The following is a 25,204-nucleotide window of genomic DNA, read 5'->3' as shown; positions in this document are numbered from 1 at the left end:
ATTTTTTTAAAAGTCTTAAAAAAAGAATAACAATAACCACCACAGAGCAAACTTCCTGAGCACTTCAGGGTACAGCCTCAGTCTTATACTCGAGAAAGAAAACCCAGAATTGGAAAAAAAAGATAAAGTGGAGACACCAGTTCTCACCCCCCGGGGGTGTTGGGCAACATCTGGAGACATCTTTGGTCATCCTCCTGGGGACCTGGCGGCCTGCTGGCAATGGGTGCTCGGAGGCCAGGTGCAGCTGAACCCCTGGGCGGTGTGGGAGGCCCCACCTCAGAGACCAGGCGGCCCGGAAGGCGCGGGCGCCGGGGCTGAGAAGCTCGGGCAAGCACAGGTGGCAGGGCGGCCAGCCCAGCACCTCACTAGGGGCGTCAGTGGAAGGCCAGGGGCTCGCATGGGGGGGAGGTGGGGGCCAGGGAAGAGCAGCCCGCTTACATGCATGTGGCCTAACAGGTGTGGGTGGTACAAGCGTCACTGCGGCATCGGGCAGTGTCCCTGGAAGACAACACGGCTGTGACCGCACGTCCTGCGTTAGCGGTCGGGTGTGCCGTGTGCTCGCGTGGGGCTGGGCGGCACAGCCGCGAGGAGAGCGAGTGGGGTCCGAGGGGCTTCACCGGACCCGCACGAAGCTGCTAGGACTGAATCTGGCCATTCCAGGCCGCGGTGCGGCCCACGTGCTCTGAGTGACCCAGTTCCACTGGCCCCGTGAGCCTGGTCAGCCCCGGCAGGAATGCAGACGGAGGCCACGCCCCCTGCCCACAGGTGTGCCCGCACCTCTCTGGGCAGCACAGGGAGCAGAAAGGAGGGTCCTGATTCCAGCCATCTTCTCACCTGAGGAAGAAATGAAGTGGAGGAGGCTCCACCCCTTCGCCGAGGGCACAGCAGGGCCCACGAGGGTCCTCGCGTCCCGTGGAGCTGCCCCCACCAGCTCCCACCCTCCTGAGCTGCACGCAGTCTCCTCTAGGCAGAGGCCAGCAGGCTGTGCCCAGGCCGGCCAGGTGCCCCCATGAGGCCCCACTGAGAACGGCCAGCCTGCCGTGGGGTCTCCAGACCACGTGGCCCCGCACCATGCCCAACGGACCTGGGAAGGCCCCAGTCAGAGCGGATAAGCCGGGAAAACGCCTCGCTCAGCTGAAGCTGCTATCAGCGCTTTCACCTCTCTGGAGACCCCGCTCACCGCTGAGCCGTCGCCTCGGCCGGGTCCCCTTGGCATCCTCTTCCTGCACATTTCCCATGACTTCCCAGCCTTCCCCTGCGGCTTCGTCACACATCCCCACTTTTCAACGATTCTTACGGAAAAAACACATCAAACCCACTTTAAGGCAGATATTTGACATTTATCTAAAAGCAGAAATTGGGGGGAAGTCTGCAGTTATTCTTGGGCATGCTAATCACTCTCGCAACGTAATTATTTCTATTCACATTGAACAAGTACTATATGATGAGCCTCTGAAAAGTTACTTCCCAAAAATTAGTAGGAAATTCAAACAGCAAGACTTGATTGAGCTCCTGACACGCAGGCTTTCGTGTGAACCAAGTGCCTTTGCCAGTTTCTGCAGTCCGAGCTCGGCCAGTCCACCACGGCTCGGCTGGCGCCCCGTCTCTCCCTGCCCACCTGCCGCGCCAGCGGCCACCTCGCTGCTCTGCCAGGAAGCTGCTCAGTCTCCTGAACCTGCCCCCAGCTGGAGACCTGGCTCCCAGCTCCTCTCCTCCCAACTTCCCCCACCCAGGCTCCTTCTGCTGCATCTCCACCACCTCGCTGCTGCTCACTCATCCCCCCCCCCAGTGTCACCCCCCTCAGTCCCCTGCAGGCTCTGGCTGGAGGGAGAAGAATTTAAGGAAGAGGCCAGGGAAGGAAGGCCATGGGTGGGACCCTGATGGCCCGGGGCTGGGGAGGGGCGGCATGCACAGCGAGCCTGGGAACTGGCGTTACCTTCACTTTGGGAATGCAGCCTGAGCTCAGGGGCTGTACGCATTTCACCGGCGTGGACTGAGCCTGCTCTTCCTGCAAAGGTCTGCACCGGCCTGACCCCCTCCAGCCCTTCTCCAGACAGGAGCCCATGGCGGGTCTGGCACCCCGTCCTGCGCCTCTCGCTGGCTGTTGCCAACGCCCGGGACGTTCTGTCCGGGCTGAGCTTTGCCCACGATCTCCTGCGGGAACGGGAGCAGAGGTCGGTCATTTCCCGTGACCTGCCCTCCCCCTAGCTGCTGCCCAAGCCCAGGGGAAACCTGTAATCAGTTCAGGACACACGTCGCCCGATTCCCTTCGATCTGCCAGCTCCAAGAGTGCGGCCGCCTTCTGTGACTCGCTCGCCGGAAGCCCCGCGCCCACCCCGTTGGGGCGCAGCTGTGTGGAGGGAGGAACTGGACCCACAGCCTGAACCATGCGCTGAGCTGGGAGTCCCAGGCAGGCGTCTCCAGCCCCACCTCCCTACCCCCTCTCAGCACGCGGCCCTCTCGGGGAGCTGCTCCTCTGTGCCTCAGTCTCCTCAAAAGGACAGCTTTATGCTGCCCCGAAGTCCTGTATTATGAAGAACAGCAGTGCTTGAGCCTACGATCCTGCTTCCTAGAAACAAGTGAGCCCCTGCCGGGGAACTGCAGTCGCCTCCCAGCCCTGTGGCAGGGCTGAGAAACCCCTGCCGGCTCCGGATGGGGAGGAGGGCCTGGGGCAGGCAGTCCCTGAGCCGCAGGGCGCGGCCGTGGGCGAGCCTGAGCTCACTCCTTCTGCCCAGCCGTCTGTTCGCACTCCGGGGTAGGAGCGGGACTCCCCCCCACCCCCCTCCGCTGCGCTGCGGCTACAATGTCACACGGTAACCGAGCCATTGGCCTCCAGAACACATTCCCGCGCCAGGGTGGTTTGCACAATTACATCGCACTTTCGCTTTTTTTCTTTTCTTTGCATTAACAGAAAACGAGGCTGGGAGGAAATGTGTTTCTTCACGCCTGGCTTCCCTCTGCGCCGGAGTGTGGGGGCAGCGCCTGCTGGATGAGTAATTTTGTGCATTGGACCCTCCCTCGTCCGAGTCGTGCCCAATGGCTGCGAGCAGGGTGTGCGGGGCGGCAAGGTGGGCTCCGTGCCGTGCCCCCCCATCCGTCCCTTCTCCGCACAGAGCCCCCAAGCCTGTGCCTGGGGTCTGGGACCGGCACCCACTGAGTCAGATCTCCAGGGTGTGATCGGCAACACAAAGAACCGACCAAAGTCCTCAGGAGCTGCCCTGCAGGGCGCACTTGCTAGGGGCGCCGAGCGGGGAGGCGCTCCCACGTTCAACTTACATGAGAACGCTCTGTATTCAGGGGCAGGCAGAGCCCACAGAGGTTCTGTCACTTGCCCCATCACCCGGCCGGCAAGCGACTGGCCTGGCACCTGAAACACAGCTCGGGATTTAAGAGGAGAAACATCGCGTTCTGCTCCGAGATGTCAGCTGGTCCTCAGAGTAACGGGACCAGGACACATTTATTGTTAACCTTTGCAGCCGTGAGTCATGGATGTTCCATTTCACTCCCAAACATCCAATCCCTTCGAGTCTAAACGTCCCCACGAAAAATGCTGGCCACATGGAAAGTCACGGTGGAGCGGAGAGGGGGCAGGCGCCCCGCGGAGGTGTTCGTTCTTTGATTCAGCACACTCTTGTCGGGCGCTGAGTGACGGAGATGAAGACGCAGTAAAGTGAAAAGAACAACACACTCAGGTCTCCGCCCCCTTAACACACAAAGGGGCCTGAAACACGAACGTCGTGAGTACCGCCCCCCAGAGTCTGCCCGCCGGCGGGGACCCCGAAGCTGTGGCCGTGCCAGGAGCCTGGGCACAGCCGGGAGGCCCACGTGCAAATTCTGCGTTTCCTGGCAGAACAGACTTGTCGCCGTTCCCTGGAGGCTCGCTCGGCACCAGACTGAGCGTGCGTCTGACCGGAGCGACGTTTGCTGTCTGCTCACAATAGCCCCGTCACCGGGGAGAAGCACGAAGACTCTGGGTCACACACTCAGTTCCAACCAGATTCCGACCTGCCGGGGACCCTCCGACCCTCCCAAGTGCTCTTCCGAGCCCGGCGCCTCCACTGCAGAGCACACTAGTGGTCAGAGTCCCCTCGCTGGTCTGGATGTAAAGGACTTGCACATGGTCTTACACTTAGTAGGTGTCCAAATAAATGGGGAGATAATTAAGCCGGCCATTCTCATTAAAAGCTCCCAGAGTCCTGTGGGAGTCTTTGAGACAGTTAACTGATGATAAGCTCATTACTTTGGATAAATTCTGGCAACATAATAATGATGAATCTCTACTTATAGTAACGGGATGATAATTTGTAGCATATTATGTAATTATTTCGGTGGCACATTCTCATTGTAACTAGGTATCTCTGGGGCTGATACCAAAATTGATTTACATTTCCCGAGCACACAGTCTGGCTGTCAGGAGCGGTCCGTAGATATGAGCGTGTTACTAAATACACACGAGAGTTCATTGACCGCCGTGGATGACCAACAATTCACTGAAGGGTTTGGGACGTGTCCACATTTTTGGTGTATGGGATACCGATTTGAGGAGCCTCGAAAACCTCCAAATGATAGACTTGGAAAGGACTCAGGTGTGTTTCGGTCTGAGCTGGTCATAGAGATCACACCCGTGCCTCAGAGCTGCTCCGGCACCTGATTCCAGCCACATCGCACAATGTCACCGTGACAGGTGACAGAGAGAGACCACTCTGCCTCGTGCTCCTCACAGTGGCTCTCTTGGGGGGAAGGACTGTAGCTTCTATCAGATTCCTTCATAAATGCAAGATGCCACCAAAGGGTCGTTCCCACTCTGTCCCCCAGAACTGTTGGTGGAGACCCCTGTCACAAAGAGGCAGATTCGGCCTTTTATACGGCCAACACATGCTTTTCTTGGCTGTGCCTGCGTAAAGGGCAGATAGAATACCATGAAAGACCCCAATGTGGTAAACGAGGTTGTCTCGTGGACTTGCAATGTCTGTAAAAGGAGGATGTCACAGCACCCGCGTCATACTGCTTGGGGAACAGTTAGCTGTGACGATGCCCGTGAGGCATGGAGCCTGGCGGGGGCATGCCATGGTCCATCGTCATCGCCGTCCTCAGTGAGACATGGAGCTATGTGGGGATCGCCAGGCCCAGCCGTCACCGCGTCACCTCCCACACCAGCCCCAGCCGGGCCCCGCAGGTCTCCCTGTCCCACAGAGACCTCGCCCGACCGGCTGAAATCTCCACACCACTCCAAACACACCGCGTCGTCCTCCAGCCCGCCACCTCCTCCCCGTCCCCGTCCGTCCTGGGACTAGAAACGCCACCCGATGCCTCACACCAGAAACCCAGCAGGGCGCGGGGTCTGCTCACTGTCCTGTCTGCAGCTCGCAAACGCCTTCTTCTGCCTTCTGGGTGGGTTCCACGTTCAGCCTCCTCCTGTCCCTCTCTGTCCTCGCTGTCCTCCAGCTAGGTCCCTGTCTCCTTCCCCCCGCCCACCCCGGCCTCCACGGAGCCGCAGCCACTGTCCCTTCCAGGTAAACATCCAGCCCCTGCCACGTGTGACACTCCTGAGGGGCCCCCAGCCCCCACTCGTTAAGCTCGGGGACCCGCTGTGACCGTGACCAGCCTGCCGCCACTGCAGCATCAGCACACGCAGCACCCACTGCTGTGTCTGCTCGACAACAATACAGCACAAATGTTTTCTTGATGAAAGGTGACTCCATTAGGAGATTACAGTTCTTCCCAAACGTCACCAAAGGGCTTAAAATGAGGCTCCGATTGATTTTAATATCGGAATAGATGCAACTGAAGAGCCACATAGGTCTGAATTTGTGATGGGGGAGGCCGAGGGGGTGGGGCCCCGCCGGGGCCCGGACAGGATGTGCCTGCGGAAGCAGGTCCTGGCTCGGGAGGTCTGTTCCTTAGGACCAAGCTCCCCTCCCCTGGTCCGACTGGCTCGCACCGGCCGCATCTGGCTTCTCAAAGTCCAGAGGGGCTCTGGGCGAGTTGCCGCCCTCCTGCACACGCCCACTGTGGTCAATTAACAGGCGAATAGAGCACAAAGGGGCCAGGACAGGGATCAAGCCTGGTCCCAGTGCTTCCACTGCGTGCTGTTCTTCACATGGACGAATGGACTGTAACACTTCACTCCTGACACTATGTAAACAACAATCGCAGTGCCTGACACACTGTAGCAACCAGCAAGAGGTAGCTCTCATCACTGCTGTCACTTAACATGAGTTTGGTTAACAGAAGCCGGTGCTTCTCACCCCGGCTGCGCGTCACCGGAGAGCAGCTGGCAGGCAGCAGTGCTAAGGCACACCCAAGCCACGGAAATGACCTCTGGGGTGGGGGTTACAGCATCGGTATTTCCTTTTCTTTCTTTCTTTTTTTTTTATTGCTCAGACATCAAAGGCGGTCAGGCTATCACTGGCTAAGCTTACAGTGGAAACTACGAATGTTTGATACGCACTCATCACAGCGAGAGCATCAGCATTTTCTTAAACGCTAGAGAGTCTGGTGCACTGAGAAGCAACGATACACATAATTCTTTTGTAAGCGCGATAGTCATCAGATAAATTGACACATTAAAGCCAATCCAAAAAGGGGACAAAAGCTGAGGACCCCGCGATGCTTCACTGGGCTGTAACTGCAGGACCCTGTCCCGGGACCGTCCCTCCAGGCAGCCCCCCAGCTCCCGTGTCCTTGCTGCCACTGTGAGAGAAGCTTGTCTCCGTTAACGTCGTGGCTTCAGGCTCGTTCGGCCGCATCCTTCCTCACGCCATCCTCCCCCACCCGCCCCACTGTCCTGGGTGCTGCGGTTCATTCTTTGGCTCACGTAGTCCTCTCTCCCACTTTCTCCCTCCCTTCCCCTCTCTCAAAAAATAAATACAATCTAAAAAAAAAAAAAAAGCATCACATGCTTTATTCACTGGTGAAGCCATCTGGTCCTGACTTTGGTTCTCTGGAGATTTTTGATTACCACTTCAATTTCTCGGCGAGCCGTTGGTCTGTTAGATTTTCTACTTCTTCCTGGTTCCGTCTCGGAAGGTGGAATGCTTCCGGAAAGGTATCCGTGTCTTCTAGGTTGTCCAATTTGTTTGCATGTCACTGTTTACAGGATTCCGCAATGGCCCTTGCTGCTTCTGCGGCATCAGTTGTAACCTCTCCATTACTTACGATTCCATTTATTCGAGGTCGCTCTCTTTCGTGATGAGCTTGGCTAAAGGTGTATCGGTTTTGTTTATCTTTTCAAAGAACAAGCTCTTAGTTTCATTGATCTTTACTATTGTTTTTTAAATCTCTATTTCATTTATTTCTACTGAGACCTGTGTTATTTCCTTCCATTTACTTCGGGTTCTGTTTGTTCTTCTTTTTCTAGTTATGAGAGATTTTTATTGTGTCTTGAGCCTGGATAGCTATGAACCTCCTCTTAGAACTGATTTGGTTGCATCCCATACATTCTGGGAAGGTGTGTCTTCCTGTGTCCCAGGTGGTGTTTGGTTTCTTGTTTGGTCTCCTCTTGGAGCCTTGGCTCTTAGTGGCAGGTTGTCTGTCTCCACGCATTTCTGCGTCTCCCGGTTTTCTTCCCGTGGCTGAGTTCAGTTTCATGCCCCTGTGGCCAGAAAAGACGCTGGATTTGACTTCAACCCTCTTGAATATGCTGAGGCTTGCTTTGTACCCTGATATGTGGTCTGTCCTGGAGAATGTTCCATGGGCACTTGAAATGAAATTTAACCAGTTTTTGAATGAAATTTTCTATTAATGTCCAATGTGACGTTTAAGGTCATTATTTTATTATTAATTTTCTGTCTGGATGATTGATGCATTGATGTGAGTGGTGTGTAAAATCCACCGCTATTATTGTACGACTGTCAATTTCTGCTTATAATAGACATATTATTAATGATTGCTGTTATATTAATGTCTATTAATAATTGCTTTTTACATTCGTGTACTCACAGGCTGGGCGAACAGGTACGTGTGACTGTTACGGCCTCTCCTCGGACCGACCCCTGTACCATTACATGACGTCTTATTTTCACATTCTTTGTTTCAAAGTCTGTTTTGTCTGATGTGAGCACGGTGCTCCCACATTCCTTCCACCTCTGTCTGCCCGCAGTGTGGTCTCCACCCCTGCACTTCCCGTCTGTGTGCCTTCGGACTTGAAACGAGCCTTGTGCAAGCAGCATGCACACGGGGCACGTCCCGTGGTCCATGCCGTGGTCCATCCAGCCACCCAGTGTCTCTGTGTTGGGGCACTTACCTCGCTCACGTTTAAAGCAACTACTGATCGGCATGCACTTGTTGCCATTTTGCTCATCATCTTTGTGATTCTTCCCTGTTCCTTCCTCCTACTGATCTCCTCTGCAGTTTGCCGGGTTTTGCTGGCCTCCGTTGGGTTCCGTTTTCTCCGTTCTGGGTGAATCTCTGGTGGACTCTGGTTTGTGGCGGCCATAGGTTTACGCACCACCCTGCATGCAGAGCAGTTCACGTGAAGCTGGCTGTGCTCACGTTCCAGCAGACTCTGCCAGGGCTGCGTTCTTACCCCGCCCCACGCTCTGTGCTCCTGGTGCCCTTTGGGCTTCTGTTTGTGTTTTGCTACGACAACATCAGTTTTTATGAAGAAGCCTGCGCCTCCATGGCGATCAAACACCCCCAATGCTGCTTTCAAAGAAGCATCGGGTGAAAAGCTGCAAACTCGGGTGGCTTTGTGTTTCTTTTTCGGCCCCAGAAGCAACATTTAAAACCTCAGTGTCCAGCTCTGTATCTTGACATAAAACTTGCCCCACCCCCACCCGTGAGTCTTGGCTGCCGTTGGGCCATCTGAGGACTCAGGAGAGACACTGGACTCCTGGCTGACCCGCCCGCTAGCTCTGCAGGCTGCAGTGGCATCGCGACCAGCTGAGGAGGCCTCCCTGGCGTGCCCCGAACCTTGTCCACTGTGATAGCAGCTCTGCCCTGGGAAAAAAAAAAAAACCGGTAACCGAGTCCCGTCATCAGCGCAGACGCGACTTCCTTGCTGGGGGCTCGTGACTCACAGGGGAGTGTCCGGTCGTTTGCCGCATCTCCGCGACTTTCCGGTGTCTCTGCTTCCCGTCCACAGAGCGCACAGTGGTGGGGGCAGGGTGCGCTCTGGGGTCCCAGACACCCTCTTCCTTCTTCGGCCCCCCTCTTGTGAGCCACGTTCCTCACGCGTCCTAGGCGCCTTCCAGCGCCTCTTCTGACGACATTGCCTCGTCCCAGACCTTTCCAGTCGCTCCTGTCACTTGTAGCAATAAAAGCCTTTATTCTTTAATGCAAAGGGACACGTCCCATGGGGCGGCGACCCTCCCCCTTGCTCAGAAATACAAAGTCCCGGCTCCACACTCAAATTCTCACCCGAGCGTCTGCCGCGGGGTCTGAGAGCATCTGGCTGCCCAGCCCCCGGGCCAACGGTCGTCTGCAGCGGAGTAGTGCAGAGATGCGCCTGGGAGGTTTGATTCCCGAGGCTTCTCCGCTCATTGCTCCACGAAGCCCCACACGCGGGCTTCACAGCGTCCTTCTGGGACCTGGCGCAAGGGGGGCGATCGCCTCGATTCGGGGGATTGAGAAGAAGTAGTTGATCTCCAGACCTTTTTCAGCCTTTTCCTCTCCATGGGCACCACGCGCAGAAATCGCAAAGGAAGCCCACAGTTCAGGGAATGACCTCAGCTAAGAACCCCTGTTCCCCGGGCCCCCCTTGTCCGCCCCGCCCCTCGCTCGCCCCACCTCCCCTTCCTCACCAAACAGAGAAGACGCACAGCAGGCCTAGAGCTGGCAAGACGCTGCCAAGACTCAAGTGCAGGCAGCGTGAACTGCGTGTGCGAACGTCCCCATCCGTCCTCCACGCGTTCTGTGGGGTGCGAGGGGAGCGGGGAGGAGGACCGTTCCAGAGCTAGACTTATTTACAGGCCCTCCTTGAAGAACATCTCCATCCCCACGCAGCTAATTCAGCACGTGCTGAGCTCCCCTCCGAGGCATCACCAACAGCCCTAGCGCTAAGGGCCGGCACATGCGTGTCTAAGCGTGGGGCTACTCAGGAACCGGGGGTGGGGGGCGCCACCCGGGCCGTGGGGGACACGTCCACGTGTGACGCTGGCTCGGCTCAGACTGTGCAACCTTGGTCATCAGTGCGCTCACCTCCTCCAGGTCGGCCGTGGCGCAGTGGAGAAGCACCGGGTGGAGGGCCGCGGGCTGGGTCTTGGGGCCACAGCAGCCCTCGATTCATCCGCTTCTCGATCCCCAGAGCTCCCTCGCCTTGCGCTCCAGACTGTGGCGGTCACCCCACTAATCACTGATCCCTCGCGAGAACCCTGCTCCTGACCCCGCCCCCCTCTGTTGCAGATGCTGTTCGTGGGCATGATGACGGAGCACTACCACTACCTCTTCACAACCCTGGTGAGTGTTCGAGTGCGCGCAGACGCCACCCGTGCGGGGGCGGGGGTGGGGCAGCCCCCGGTGCCCCAGGCATGGAGACGCGATTACTGAAACACAGAAACGGGGAAAAGCAGGTCTCTTTCTCTCTGTCTGGTTGTAACTAGCGTCAGCACAGTGCATCTGGGATGAAAACGAAACTTCCGTGAAACAGAAACTGTCACGGTGCAAACTCTTCCTCAGAGAAGCGCCGTGGGCACTTTCCACGACACCACCGGCCCCTGGAGTGTGGCGTGGGGTCCTGTGACCGGGTGGGGTTCGCTGCCGGCGTCCGCAGGCAGCTGGGTGAGGCAGGGTCACCTCCAGGTGTTCTGAAGACCACTGAAAAGAGCAGCTCGTGAGATGCTCTGCACACCGAACACTTTGCACCCAAGAAAAATCATGACTCTAAGACCAAGAAATATTTTTAAAAGCTGTAACACCTTAAATTTTGAGAGATTCCTAGACCAAGGGAGAATGATTTAGGGCATTTAACACATCAGAATGATGTGCCAGCTCTCTCTCAATCAAGCCACACACACACACATCCCACACACACACCCCACACCATTGTTACATGGGAACACAACGCCGACCTCCTCTTCCAGCTTCAAGTGAGCGGCTGAAACCCGCTCAGATTCGGGGAGACTCGGTCAGAGCACCAGCTACCAGACAACACTGGCCGGGGGCGGGGGGCTGCCGAGCGAGGGGAGGAGGAATCGGAACAAGGGCTGGCAGCTGCTACCCGGGCACACCCGACGCAGGAAGGCCTGAGGGCAGAAGGGGTGCAGGGACTCCTGAGCCCGAGGCTCGGCGCCACCCGTCACAGCCAGGCTGCTCTGAGCAGGCAGGGCAGAAGTTCTGAAACCGTTCGTCTCCTCGGCCGCCCCTCCCTCATGGACGCCTTCCGGGTCCCTGCTCACCAGGAAGAGAGGACAGACCACTCTGCTCACAGGTGCAGCACTTCCCTGTCTCGAACACCTGGGTCTGACCTCGGCCCCACTCTGTCACCCGCAGTGGGACGCGCCCTAGGGCCAGGCTTTGGGCAAATTGAGGAAGGATGCGGACAGCACAGCCAGGACGCTGGTCCAGCACAGGCCCTTCAGGGGAAGGACCGGGCTGTCCCCACTCACCGGGGACGTGGGGATCAGGCAGGGGAACTTCCACTCCACCCCCAGAAACCCTGGGGGCGTGCGGTCCCCCCGGCCCGGCTCCCCACGTGTTTGGGGCTGTGGGCACGTCAGCAAAGCACACTCACGGCCTTGGAGTCCGTGAGGGATTCGATGGGCATCTGGGAGCTTCTGCCTGACCTCCGCTGGCCGCGTGACTTTCCTTCTACTCACTGAGTGTCATAAAGGAATGGTCCATGGTTGGGGTTGGTGCTTTAAATGTGCTTATCACGTACACGCTTCCCTTTGGTTTTATCTGAATTCTGCCCTTCCCCGTGAGTATGAACAAAACTTGAAGAAAAAAGAAAATTACTTGGTGCAGGGGGAAATATAACATTTTAAAAGCAGGACACTTTTTCTGACACTGAGCTGGGAGTGCAGAGCGAATCCAAGGTTTTTTCCGGAAAGGGCAGGGAGGGGTTGGAAGGCGCTCAGAAGAACGGGCCACGTCTGTCTTCCAGGAGCACAGTCCGGGAGGCTTCCCAAGTGGCTGCTTCTCACGTGGCTGCTTCCCACGTGGCTGCTTCTGTTCAGAGACCACTTCCAGTGTGCGGAGCAGCTGCCTGGGCTGCGCTTCCCTAACCCAGCTCTGCGCACTGTTAGGAAACATTTATGGAAGTTTTTCTTTCCTGTTAAATGTCATTTTGAAAGCTTGGGATGGGATATATATTTTTAATCACTTAGTTTACGGCGCAGCCTTTTTCTAAAGAATAGAAGGCTGTCACGTACGTCGGCGTGAACTGTGAGCGGGCTCGCACGCTCCTGCTCTGGGCTCAGCCTGCTCCGCCGTGGAAAACTCGGCAGCAGGTGAAGCTCTTTTCCCGGACACTGCTGGACGGGACAGGCCAGGCCGCAGCAATTCCACTGCGAAAGCACTCGGTGCCCCTGCTTCGTCTCCGGCGAGAACCTCCTCGCTCCTGTTCCCAGCGGGGTCCAGTGGGCCTTCCTCAGGCCCTCCCTGAGGGAGATGCAGACTCTTTCGGGGGGTGCTGTTCTTTCCTGCTGAAGGCATCTCCCCGCCCAAGGATGTCACCTCCTTTGCAAGGTGGGGGGCAGGGGGCAGCAAGATGTGCTGACCAGGGTTGGTGTCTCCCTGATGAGGGGACTGTTTTTTCCTGGGCGGACACCCCGCCCTCAGAACCTGCTTCCTTGTTAATAAAATAAGAGCGTTGAACCAAACGGGCACAGGGATGCCTGCCCTTAGCGTCACTGGGCACAGTGACTCTGCCCCAGAAAGAGGGCCCTAGAGCTTCTCAGAAACGTGGCAGTCTGGGCCCAAGGGCATGCTGCTGGCCAGCAGCCAAGTTCCTTTTCTGGGTTTATGCAAACTCCAGCAGCTCAAGCAAGATGATGCAGATGCAAAATGGAGACGCCACTCCCACCCGCGAGCATCAGGGACCGTGGGGCGGAGCCGGTGTGGCAGCTCTGCTCCTTGCACGGTGGGGGTGGGTAGCCGTCTTCTGCACAGAGAGCTCACCGGCACTAACTCGCCACCCCCGCCGTGCTTCTCTCCGCGCAGGACTTGTTTGCTCTGGACCTGGAGCTCTACAGGTACAGCGGCGTCAACATGACCGGCTTCCGGCTGCTCAACGTGGACGACCCGCAAGTGGCCGCCGTCGCGGAGAAGTGGTCCATGGAGCGGCTGCAGGCGCCGCCCAGGCCCGAGGCGGGCCTCCTGGACGGCACGATGACGGTAAGCTTCCGGGGTCAGACCCTGGAGGGGCCGGGCCAAGCGCCTGGCGCGAGACCAAGTCCCGTGAGTGGAGCCCGGACTCAGAGGAGGGACACGGGAATGGTGTCTGGGTTTTCTCAGAGCCTGAGCGTGGTTGTCAAAACCTGCTGCTTTCGGCTTTCTGACCGTACTCGTCCCAGGTGAAAACAGCCAGAGTCGCCGCCACAGTCGGCCAGAGGGAGACAAGCAGAGACCACGTGTGACAGCTTCACCCTGGAAGGCGGTTGGAGAGGGACAGTGGGGAGGGGCAGGGAGGGCAGCAGCCTGACTGCCGGGCTCCTGCCACATGTCGGGGGGAGGGGGCAGCACATGGAAAGTGCCACAGCCACACCCGGTGGCCACATACACACTCTCTGTCCCAGGAACCAGAGGCCCCCCTTGCAGACTCAGGGGTGCTCCACACCCGCTGTGTGTTGCTCTCGAGCAGGCGCCAGGCCCGCCCCAGCGGAGGGTGGGGGGGGGCACTCTCCATCCACAGCTTCTCCCTGACATCATCTGTCTTTTGTTGTCCCCCACCCTTGGGGCTTCGCTAATGGAAGTCCCTACGTGATGAAGAAAAGAGCAGGGAATTTCTTGAAAGCTCTCAGTGTGGGAGGAGTGGGCGCAGGCAGGTAATGGCGTTTCAAACCGGCCTGGCCTGTCCTTCCCTGTTCCCCTCATCCGAGGAAACACTCTCACTTTTAGACGCAATTTACTGATAACAGAAAGATGCCTCACAGAGAAATGAACTGGGGACTTTTTTCTCTTTCTACTTTTTCTTTAATGAGAAACTAATTCAAAGAAGAAATAAATGAGTGAATGAAGTGGTTCCGTATGACCCCATGTTCAAGGTCGCTGGCCATGTGTGTGTCACACCTGAGAGGACTCTACACAAAGTGACGTGAGAGACAGAGATGGAAAGCATGTTGCTACCAATGAATGAGCCCTCTGTGATTTGGGGCATGTCTGCGGGCGAGAACAAGCAGAGAATGTCCCGGAAATACTGGACTCAGGGGTGGGGGTGGGGGGGGCGGGGCACAGAAAAGTCAGGGGAGGAGATGCTATGTTGGTTTTCCCTTCTCTGGGATGTGATTCCAATGAGTTCAAATGTGTCTCAAAATCCTCTGCCCACCCCCCTGAAACATTGCTGTCACAGGATGAGATCAAAAATAATTTCACCCCCACTGGGCAGGGACCACCAATGCAGGTGTGCACTCACACCCAACATTACATGCTCATCACAGGTGAGGCTCCATGTATACCCTCTCTCCCCCCAAAACACGCACGTGCTGAGCTGACAGCAGTTCGTAAGTATCGACTGAACGAGTGGCAGAGACTGAACCCCGCAATTCCCACCAGATTCAGGGCGCCCTGGGGGGCCCCGGCCTGCTGGCAGCCACCTGGGCCCACGGCTGTCCTTTGGGCAGGGAGCCTGGCAGAGCCAAGTCCCCAAGTCCCGGGAATGAGAGTCCCATTCGGCCCAGAGGATGTTGCAATCCTCTCCCACCTAAGGAGGGGCCCTCAGGCTCTGGTGGTCTTCTCACTATTAAAATGCTGAACTGCTACAAGGAGGGGGGGTCTGTCAGAAGAGAAGAGGGTGGCTCAGCAGGGGGCCACAAAAGTGGGTGCAGCAGCCTCGTGAGGACATGTCAACACAATTTCCCCCAAACATAGCAGGACGCAGGCCCCTGCCAGTCGGACCTCTTAGCCCTGCAGACAGAGCTCAGAAACGGAGCATCAGGTGACCCTGGTTCACCCAACAAGGCCGGTTTGCAGGTCAGTGTCGTCTTTCTGCCCCCAGGCAAGGCGCGAACATGGGGAGGGGGGCAGTGCGGGTGGGGGCTCACAGAAAAGCTGAAGGGCAAGTTCAAGGGCATCCAGTGGACGAGTTTCGGAGTCCAGAGAGCACATGCCACCCTCCCTCTGAAACAGGGGGATACATGTTCAAGTGCGCCAAGAACGTTTTCCAGGCAGATCCTGTGTCAGACGCAAAGCAAGTCTGTGAACTTAAGAAGACGGAAATCAGTCAAGCATCTTCTCGAATCACAACGCTAGGAAACTGGGAATCAATTATGAAAACAAAACTGGGAAAAACACAGACACGTGGAGGCTAAACAGCAGGCTACTACCGAGCAATCAATGGATAATGCAGAAATCAAGGGAAAAAATTTCCTGAGCCTGATTAAAATGAAAACCAATGATCCAAAATCTATCGGACAGAAGAAAAGCAGTTCTAAGGGGGAAATTCAGTGGCGCAGCCCTGCCCCACAAAACAAGGAAAAGTGAAACAAGCAGTCTAGCCTCCTACTTACAGTGACTAATAAAAAGCCCAAAGTGAGTTAAAAAAAAGGAAATCATAAAGATTGGAGCAGAAATAAATAAAATAAAACCAAATAAACAATAAAAGGATCAATTAACTAAAAGCTGTCTCTTTGGAAAGATAAACAAAGTTGACGGACCGCGAGCCAGACTCAACAAGGACAGGAGAGAGAAGGCTCGCAGACAAGCGAGTGAGCAGAATCAGAACTGACAGCGCAGGGGCGACCTCCAGCACCACGCACGTGGCGGGGTCTGAGCAATGCTGCGAGCGCTGTCGCCCACACGCCGGGCGACCTGGAAGGGGCTGCACCCTGGAAACACTCGGCCTTCCAAGACCACATCAGGGAGAAACGGGAAATCTCCGAAGCAGCCTGACTACTAGTGACAAAATTGAGGCCGTGATCGAAAAATGCCCAACAAACACAAGTCCAGGACCAAAGGCTTCACAGGCAAATTCCACCAAACACTCAAAAGTCATTATTTATTCCTCTAAACTATTTCAAAACGCTGAAGAGGGAGGAAGGTATTCAAACTCACTCTATGAGGCTGCCATTACCCTGACCCCAGAACCAGGCACTACGAAGAAAAAAATTATAGGCCAATTTCTTGATAAGCAGAGGTAAAAATCCTCAACAAAACATTAGCAAACTGAATTTAGCAACACATTAAATCAATCATACACGATGATCAAGTAGGACTTCTTCCAGGGATGCAAGAATGACTTAGTACCTGTCAATCGATCGACAAACAGGCCACATGAACAAAATGAAGAATAAATATTACACAATCATCTCAACAGATGCAGGAAAAAGGCATTTGACAAAATTCAAAAATTCCTTTTCACGACACTCACTCTGGACAAAGTGGGCACAGAGGGAACATATCTCAGTCCGATGAAGACCACGCACGGCAACCCCACAGCTAAGGCCACGCGCGACGGCGAGAGTGGAGCACCTTTTCTGCGAGGTGAGGCGCCGGAGAGGGTGCCCGCTGCTGCCTCGCTCGTCGGCACAGTCCCGGGAGCCCCAGTGCCCCACCAGACGGGACAGAGAGACACCAAGCGCCCACACTGCAAAGGAAGGAGAACCGGCACCTCACAGGGTGCTGTGTCCGTCACACCCCGAGATGCCACCGAAAACCTGCTGGGGCTAAGGAATTCGGTGAGGTGGCAGACACGGAATTCCTATTCAGAAGTCTGTTGAGTTTTTTACACTAATAACAAATTCCAAGAAAGAGAAATGAAGAAAACAATTCCATTTACAACTGCATCAGAAAGAATAAAACACCTAGGAGTAAATTCTGAAGGAGACCGAAGTAAGTGGAGGGACACCCCATGCTCGTGGACTGAGAATTCCCATCGCTGAAACGCCCGTGCTGCCCAAAGCAACCTGCGGACTCCGTGCAGTCCCCATCAACACACGCACGGCATTTTTCACCAAATGGAAGAAAAAATTCTAAATTTTATGTAGAACCACAAAACACTCTCAACAGCAAGAGCAAGCTTGAGAAAGACCAAAGTTGGAGGCATTATGCTCCCTGATTTCAAACTATACTACAAATATACAAGAATCAAAACAGCAGGGCGCTGGCCTAGAAAAAGACACATAGATCTACGCATCAGAACAGAGAGCCCCGAAATAAACCCCCACGTACACGGCCAATCGCTCTAGGACAAAGGAGGCACGAATGTCCAACAGGGAAAGAGAGCCTCTTCCACAAATGGTTTGGGGAAGCTGGACAGATAAATGCAAATGAATGAAATTAAACTGCTTTTTTTACATCATTTACAAAAATAAACTCAAACTGGATTAAAGACCTAAATGTAAGACCTGAAACCATAAAACTCCTAGAAGAAAACACAGGCAATAAACACTTGGACATCACCATTAGCAGGGGGGTTTTTTTGTTTTTTTTTTTTTTTGCATTTGTCTCCAAGGGCAAAGGCAATAAAAGCAAAAATAAGTAAATAAGTGGGACGTTATCAAACTCCAAATATTTTGCACAGCAAAGGAATCTCAACAAAACCTAAAGGCAACCTACTGAATGGAAGAAAATATTTACTAATGATAGATCCAATAAGGGGTTAATATCAAAAAATATAAAGAACTCATACAACTCAACAGTAAAAAATCAAATAGTCCAATTAAAAAGTGGTCACAGAACCTGAATAGACAGTTCTCTAAAGAAGATACACAGATGGCCAGCAGACGCATGAAAAAACACTCACACCAGCCATCAGGGGCGTGCCAGCCAAACCACGGTGAGACATCACCTCGCAACCACCACCTTACAAGAGTGTCGCAAGGCTATGTATGGTGACAAATGGTTACTAGACTTGTTGTGATTGCTGGTAAGGTTTTTCACCGGAAACTAACATAATATTGCATGTCAACTATAACTTTAATGTCTTTTAATAAAAAAATTAATTCATAGGGAACCAAAATCTTTCTGGATCCATGTATACCTGTTGACATCAACATTATTTTACACATTAATTTATTTTTTTATTTGTAAAGATTTTACTTATTTATTTTTAGAGAGAGGGGAAGGGAGGGAGAAAGAGAGGGAGAGAAACATCAGTGTGTGGTTGCCTCTCGCATGCCCCGCACTGGGGACCTGGCCTGCAACCCAGGCATGTGCCCTGACTGGGAGTCAAACTGGCGACCCTTTGGTTCATAGCTGGCACTCAGTCCAGTGAGCCACACCAGCCAGGGCTATTTATTATTTTTATGAATCTGTATTACATACTTACTAACTTTAAAAAGTTTAGCCCTGGCTGGTGTGGTTCAATGGATTGAGTGCCAGCCTGAGAATCAAAGGGTCACCAGTTGGATTCTCAGTCAGGGCACATGCCTGGGTTACATGCCAGGTCCCCAGTGCGGGGCATGCGAGAGGCAACCACACATCGATGTTTCCCTCTCTCCCTCCCTTCCCCTCTCTCTAAAAATAAATAAGTAAAATCTTTTTAAAAATTTATAAATCAATGGCATCTAATACATTTTGTAGGCAAAAAACAGAAAGGTAACCCCTCTCCCCCACTGACTGATTCAACCCATTGGCTTTGGGTGGGGTGGGGTGGGGTAAGGGAGTGGCCACTGGCGGATGGTTTTCCCTCCGGCTGTGAGCCAAAACCGTGGAGACTCAGCACTGCCTGGAGTCAGGGGCGGGGCATGCACGGCGTCGGCCTGTTGCCTGCCTCCCCCGTCCTCCAAGTGCACCTGGATATGAAGTCGTCAGCAGCCTCCTCTCACACGCAAGCTCCTCCTGTGACCCTGACCCTCAGGAAGACGCCCGCGAGTGTCCCAGCTCATCCTTCGGTGAATCACGATGGCCGGTGCCATCAATGGGGAAAGCAAGAGCATCCAGGATAAGGAAACCCAGTTCTAAGTCCTGGCTGTGTTCCCAAGTGAGTGGATCGCCTGAGTAAGCCACTGAGCCTCTCTGACCCTCTGGCTCCTCTGTGAACCTGTACGATGCCACCACGGTGTTACTCAGCAGATGAAATCGGGCGGCCTGTGAAGCCTCTCGGACACAGAACTGAATTTAGCTGATGGTACCTGCTCTCGCGACCATTTGCTGTCAGTAAGAGAAGGGACACGCGTTCCCAGGCACCGAGGCAGATCGGTTTGGTGAGAGAATCACACTGTGCAGATCGCACACGCTGACCACGGTGGCACTTACCCCGCACCTGTGTGACCTGCGGGGCCAGTGGGGTCCCCCAGGTGTGTTCTCCTCTTTTCCCAATGCCTCAGACTCTCTCAAAAGCTGGCAAACATCCTTTGAGACTCACAATACAACGGCCTCGGTGAAGGGCCTCACCCAACCTGGGGGGCTGCTGCCTGGATGACCGAATTGCTACGCTGAGCACACCAGGTGTGTCGGCCACCTCCCCAAACTTCTTCCAACCCCGGTCTGCGGGTGGGCTGCCCCCACTTCCTGGGGCTCAGGACCCCCGCTGCCCCCCCAACACACACACACCAGGCTCCTACAAAGAGGACACCAACCCACCCCCGCCCTCGGGACCTTAAGCGAGTGGCCAGGCAGGTCTCAGAAGAGGGACACGCGCTGATTCTGATTCATTCTGACAGGCGCCTCCTGTTAGCTCCACGCTGCTGGTCAGACACCAGATTTTAACAGAGGAGGCTGTTAACACCAAGTGAGCACGGAAGCTCGGGCAGGGGTGGGGCAGTGTCACTGGGCAGCACCTCCCTCCTGGAAGAACTCCCGTCCTCACTCACATCAGAGTAGTGAACGTTCCTGAATGCGGAGAGAAGGTGGACGTCTGCGCTCTCTGCCCATCTGTTCTCCGCAGCCTGGGGCTCCCGTCAGCACCCGATCTCCTCCGGCTCTTCCAGCAGCAGCTACATGCCAGGCGGGCAGCCACACGCGGGGGCTCTGTCAGGCCATGTCAGGTCGCTCCTCCTCAGCCCTGCGGTGGCGTGGCGTCCTGGGGCGTGTGTTGGGGTCCCCGCGACCACGTTCAGCCCCGAGGACTTGTCAGAAGGACTCATAGGGCCCGAAACCCTGTCGTACTCGCAGGTGGACCAGCCAAGAAAAGCTCACCGGGGATAAAGGCCAGGAGAAGCCATGCGTGGGCTCTGGGGCCCTTCCCCGGGTGCTGCGTCCACAGTGCTCATTCCCCTCCACACGCACAGTAGGGGGGCTGCGTGGGGCCGGCCTGGGAAGCACCCCCAAGCCCTTGATGTCCAGGGGGGTTTTGGGAGTCAGTCACGTTGGGGTAGAGCACTCCCATAGCTGACCCCAGCCACTCAGTCTCCGGCCATCCCACAGGCCAAACTGCGACAGCTGGCCCAGGGCCCCAGGCGAGAAGCACCGGCACTGGCCATATGCTGCACCGGGAGCGTGCACCGTCGGCATCACCCAGGACCCAGGGTGCAGAGGCACTGGGGTCAGTCGGGGTGCTCCAGGCGCGTGTGGTCAGCTCCCAGGAGCCAGGCGGGCCAGTCCCGCCTCGGGCCTGGGCGGGGTTTGGGCACCTCGAGGGCCCTGCGTGAACCCTTTCTGCCATTGCTGTAACAACCCCACACCGCGCACCAGAGAGAAGCCCTCTCGGCACGCGGGTTTCCTGCCCCACGTCATGGAAAAGTTTCTCTCGGAGGCACTGAGCGATGTGGCTTCACGCAGGGTGTCGACGTAAATAAGACACTTGGAAGAACAACGTGTGAACACGGGCGGAATCCGTCCACATTTACCTACAAGGGCCTGAGAGCTGCTGTCGGGGACGCAGGCCCCCGCACGGAAGCGACGGGAGGAGGGTCAGTGGACACTCCCCAACTAAGAAAACATCGGACAGCGGGAAGCACAGCGTTGGAACGAACCGTTTCCGTCTTTGACCTGGAGAGCAGTGGGCAGCCTGCACTCTGAGCTGCGCCAGCGCCCAGCACGGCAGCCGCTGCACAGAGGAAGCCTCAGCCCTTTCTGCCGGGCAAGTTCACGGCAACGCCGATCCCTGCGGCTCCGCCTCGCACTTCCCCATCACACACTCGCTCAGCCACCGGGCCGGCACACACAGGGCTATTGAAAGTCGGTTCCGCGCGGGTGGGAGTCTCCTGCTGAGGTGGAGGGCTCACTCCTGCCTCACCGACTGCAGCCTTCAGCCGAGTCACCCGTCATTGCTGACGTCCCCAGTCCCCAGCCCCCATCTCCCCGCCGGTGCAGTGGGGGACAGGCCTACTTTGAAAGTTTGATTTTAGTAACAACGGAGACCCCACCTGTGTGAAGTGACTGCAGCGCCTGGCGTGTGGTAACCCGCAGGTGCACACCGACCATTACCGACCTACCAGCACGATTTCTAATTATCGAGCGGACTCTCAGGTGAGACGCCGCTCAGCTTTGTGGTGAAGAGCGTAAACCCAGCGTCTGCTTCCGAAAGCTTGAACTTGGCCTGTCCCCACTAGTCTGAAGACACCATTTAACCGCGTTATTCCTTCGTCCACAGAGGAGGGAAGGTCATGGTGAAGGCTGAATGTTTGCAAAGTGTCCAGAACAGCTCCTGGCCTACGGTCAGCGCTCGGTAAAGGTCAGCTGTCATTTCTGATCGATGTCAAAAACCCTCCTTCTGCCGGCGGACTGCCCTCCCCCCGTCAGACCCTGCGAGCAGAGCAGAGCGGCTACCACGGGAGTCAGGACCAGCAGTCCTGGGCTCACACCCTGGCCGCGCCGCTACTGAGCAGAATGGCCTTGATCGGGTCACTTAGCGTCCCTGAGCCTCAGTGTTCACATCTCTAAAACGGACTCGATCAGCCTTGAATTAAAATGGTCAAAACATGTGCAAGCTTCAACAATCCCTGCCACCATCCAAACTCCGCACACCCGTTACGAAGTGTGAGCGAGACAACTCGTATCAGAAGCACATCGTAACACCTTGGTATGCCACCGTTCTCGCAAACAGGCATTTTATGTTAAGGTACAAAACACCATCAGAGAAAGGGTGTGCCGGGAACCATGCCAACACTGGAGAACTGAGCCTAACAGTTTCTACCAAGAGCCTGGCACCCATACCATGAAGCAGGTGCCCACACACGACTGAGCACGTGTGTGAAGTAGGCGGTGACAGAAATCGCCCAGCACAGAAGGGACACAGCGTGGAAACGCTCTCTGGACCCGGGGCCGCCCCGGGCACCCATCCAACACGTGGCGAATGGGGAGTGGCTCCGCCAGGCTCAGGAAAGCACATGGCAATCCTCACTCCATGACCCAGGCTGCTGGTTTCATCCCCGACCCTCAGCCTTGGGCGACTCCCACAGGGCCGCACGCTCTAGAGATCGCGACCCCTGCACGGCAGAGTTCTCCATCCGTTCTGACAGCCTGTGCCGGGGACCCTGAGGACTTCAAATGAACTAATATGTTTGAAGTGGCTACGAAAACCCTGAAGTAAAATGAGAAGGTGTTACAAGATTTTATCCTTAAAGAAAACCACAGGGCAGTACATTTTATAAAAGCGCTGGAAGTATTGATGTGAATTTTTGCAAGGAGAGAAAGGTCACGAGGAGGAATGGGGACCTGCCTCTGTCAGGGAGCAGGTTCTGACTGGGGACACCCGTCCAGCGTGCCACACACACCTGGTCTCCTGGGGCCCCCACCCCCGCTGCTGCCTTAGGTTCTGTAATGAGGGCCTCCTTGGCCAGCACGGGAATACTCACCTGGAAGTCACCTGCGGTGTCAGCTCTAGCAGTTACCAAACACACGGTACGCAGATGGGTAAGGAGACAGAGAAATACTGAGACACAAAATCTGACGCTGAAACGTTGAGCGTTAGTTTGTAACTCAGGGGAGCTTAACACCGGGCTTAGCGCAGAAGACCCTCTGAAAACGCGCGTCCCCCGAATCAGGCCTGTGGCGGCCGATGTGAGCTGCATGTTCTTAAAAGTTGAAAACAAAGCAGACTGTGCCTCCAACTGACCCTGGGGATGAGGCAGCCAGTCTGTCAGAGAAATGCAGCCCCTGGGAATGAAACCCTTTCCACAGCAGAACAGGTGGTGTTGAGAGCCAAGGCGGTGGGTCCCACAGACAAGGGCCGGGCGCAGGCAGGCGGACAGGCGGGCGCAGGCCACACTGAGCCTGTGGTGTGTGTCTCCGCAGACGGACGCGGCGCTGATGTTCGATGCCGTGCACGCGGTGGCCCTCGCCGCGCACCGGGCCCCCCAGCTGGCCGTCAGCTCGCTGCAATGCCACCGACACAAGCCCTGGCGCCTCGGACCCCGGTTCACGAGCCTCATCCGAGAGGCAAGTGCCGCGCGCTCGCCGCGCTCTTTCTTCCCGGCTCCCTGGGGCGGGCCGGCCATCAGGGCGTCTTCCGCAGGTCGGAGGGTAAGGTTTGACTGGAGCGGCCAGGCGTCCTCCTAGTGATGCCGAGCCATTTAAAGAAGCCACCAGACCCTAGCACCACACCCTGCGTTCCAGCTGGGGCCTCCCCACCCGAGGGCCCCGCCCCCCGGCAGGTTCGCAGGCCCACAGGAGCTACTCCTGGGCCTGGCGAGTCAGGGAGGGGCAGCCATCGTCCCAGGGGCCTGTCCCCCGTGCCCTGGGTTGTACAGGACTGAGCAACAGGACCTTTTCCCCTGTGGTACTTGGGTTGTTTTGCCATTTGTCAGCTCACTGGAAAAGTCCAGTTCCCAATGCACGAAACGACCTGCAAGAGGACGGTATGTTGGGGCAGGAGGGGCCTTCCCTGGGGTCCTGGGGTCCTGGGGTCCTGGGCATCCGTACCCTGTCCTGCAGGTGCGTCCAGCCTGCGGCCCAACACAACATTGTAAATGTACTTAAAACATTATGAGATTTCTTTTGTGATTTCATGTTGCAATGTATTTAATGTGTGGACCAAGACAACTCTTCTTCCAGTGAGGCCCAGGGACGCCACAAGGCTGGACCTGCTTCAGGGACCTGACTTCCCTTCACAAGGCCCTGCTGTAAGACCCCGAAGTCCTCACAGACACGCAGCCAGGGGCTGTCCCTGACCCGCACAGGCAGTGCGGGGTGTGTCTGCACCTGACAAACAGACAAGACGAGACACGTGGGAGTGGCTGGCCAGGGGCTGGGGCTCCGCCATCCTCCCTGCGGCAGCTCTGGGGCCTTCTGGGGGCAGGCAGGGGGCGGGCCCACACCTCAGTGGAAGGACCTCTCGGCTTCGTCCGGGCTGCTCACGGTTGGGGAGACAAAGCCATAAGAGAGAACGGGACACGTCTGGGGAAAGAGCCTGTGTTGGCCTCTCTCTTGGGCTGTTCTGTCCGCTCCCCCCCAAAAGAGGAGTCGGACCCGTTAGGGTGAGGACTGGAAGGACGAGGGGTAACAGTGCCCAGGGTTCACACCAAGGTCACTGGCAAGGCCAGGCCCAGGACATGGGAAGCAGCGAACAGGTGTCCTGAGCACATGTTGGGAGGAGGCCCTTCCCCGCGGGTGGGAGCCCTGCAGCGCCCTCAGGGGACGAGAGGCAGTACTTGCTCAGGTTTCCTGCTCAGGCCCCTTGCTCACCTCACCCTGGTCCCAGCCGGGGTGCTCGGCTTTGAATCCCAGCACCACCGATGCTGACGGCAACACAACCCGGACCAGCCACTCCGACCCCGTGTGCCTCAGTTTCCTCACCGGTAACGTGGGGACAGCACCTCCCGGCGCACAGTGTGACTGCGAGGATAAAGAGGAGGAAACACTCGTGAAAAGGAAGAACCGGAAACACTGGCTATTCTCTGACCCCTGCAATGGACCATGAGTAACGGCCTCGCTCAGTTTCCTGAGATGACGCCAGGAACGTGGAACTAGCCACCATAGAAGCCACAGCAGAGAAACCACAGGTCATCGTGGAATGACACACCATTCCGACGGCCACAAAAATCAGACGTCCTGGGACCACCAGGAAAGCGGCACAGCCCCCGCCCGCCCCACAGGGGTCGCGGGCACGTCTGGAATCGCCCGCCGTCCCAGCGGACACAGCTGGCCCCTGCGACTCACGGCGGGGCAGGCAGAGGCAGGCCGCCGACCTCAGCTTGGACCAACACTTGGAGCATGCGCGCCCCTTCTGGGCTGCACAAGAAGGTGACTTCCCTGCGCCACATTTGGACGTGCTTAGAGCAATAAT

The 25,204-nt window shown here is 56.3% G+C and overlaps 1 protein-coding gene across 2 annotated transcripts in view; it reads left to right on the top strand.

Moving 5' to 3' along the window:
- The window catches only part of GRIK1 (glutamate ionotropic receptor kainate type subunit 1), a 215,120-nt gene that overhangs the window by 134,486 nt on the left and 55,430 nt on the right, over positions 1-25,204 (top strand). For both annotated transcript variants that reach the window (XM_071220170.1, XM_053916544.2), the window contains exons 5-7: positions 10,345-10,398; positions 13,102-13,275; positions 23,215-23,358. In XM_071220170.1, coding sequence (XP_071076271.1) covers positions 10,345-10,398; positions 13,102-13,275; positions 23,215-23,358 — 372 coding nt within the window. The remainder of the gene's footprint in view (positions 1-10,344; positions 10,399-13,101; positions 13,276-23,214; positions 23,359-25,204) is intronic.

The sequence above is a fragment of the Desmodus rotundus genome, chromosome 2 (assembly GCF_022682495.2).
Source record: "Desmodus rotundus isolate HL8 chromosome 2, HLdesRot8A.1, whole genome shotgun sequence".
Taxonomy (NCBI): domain Eukaryota; kingdom Metazoa; phylum Chordata; class Mammalia; order Chiroptera; family Phyllostomidae; genus Desmodus; species Desmodus rotundus.
Note: the sequence above shows the minus strand (reverse complement) of the source record. Positions and strands in the feature narration are given on the sequence as shown.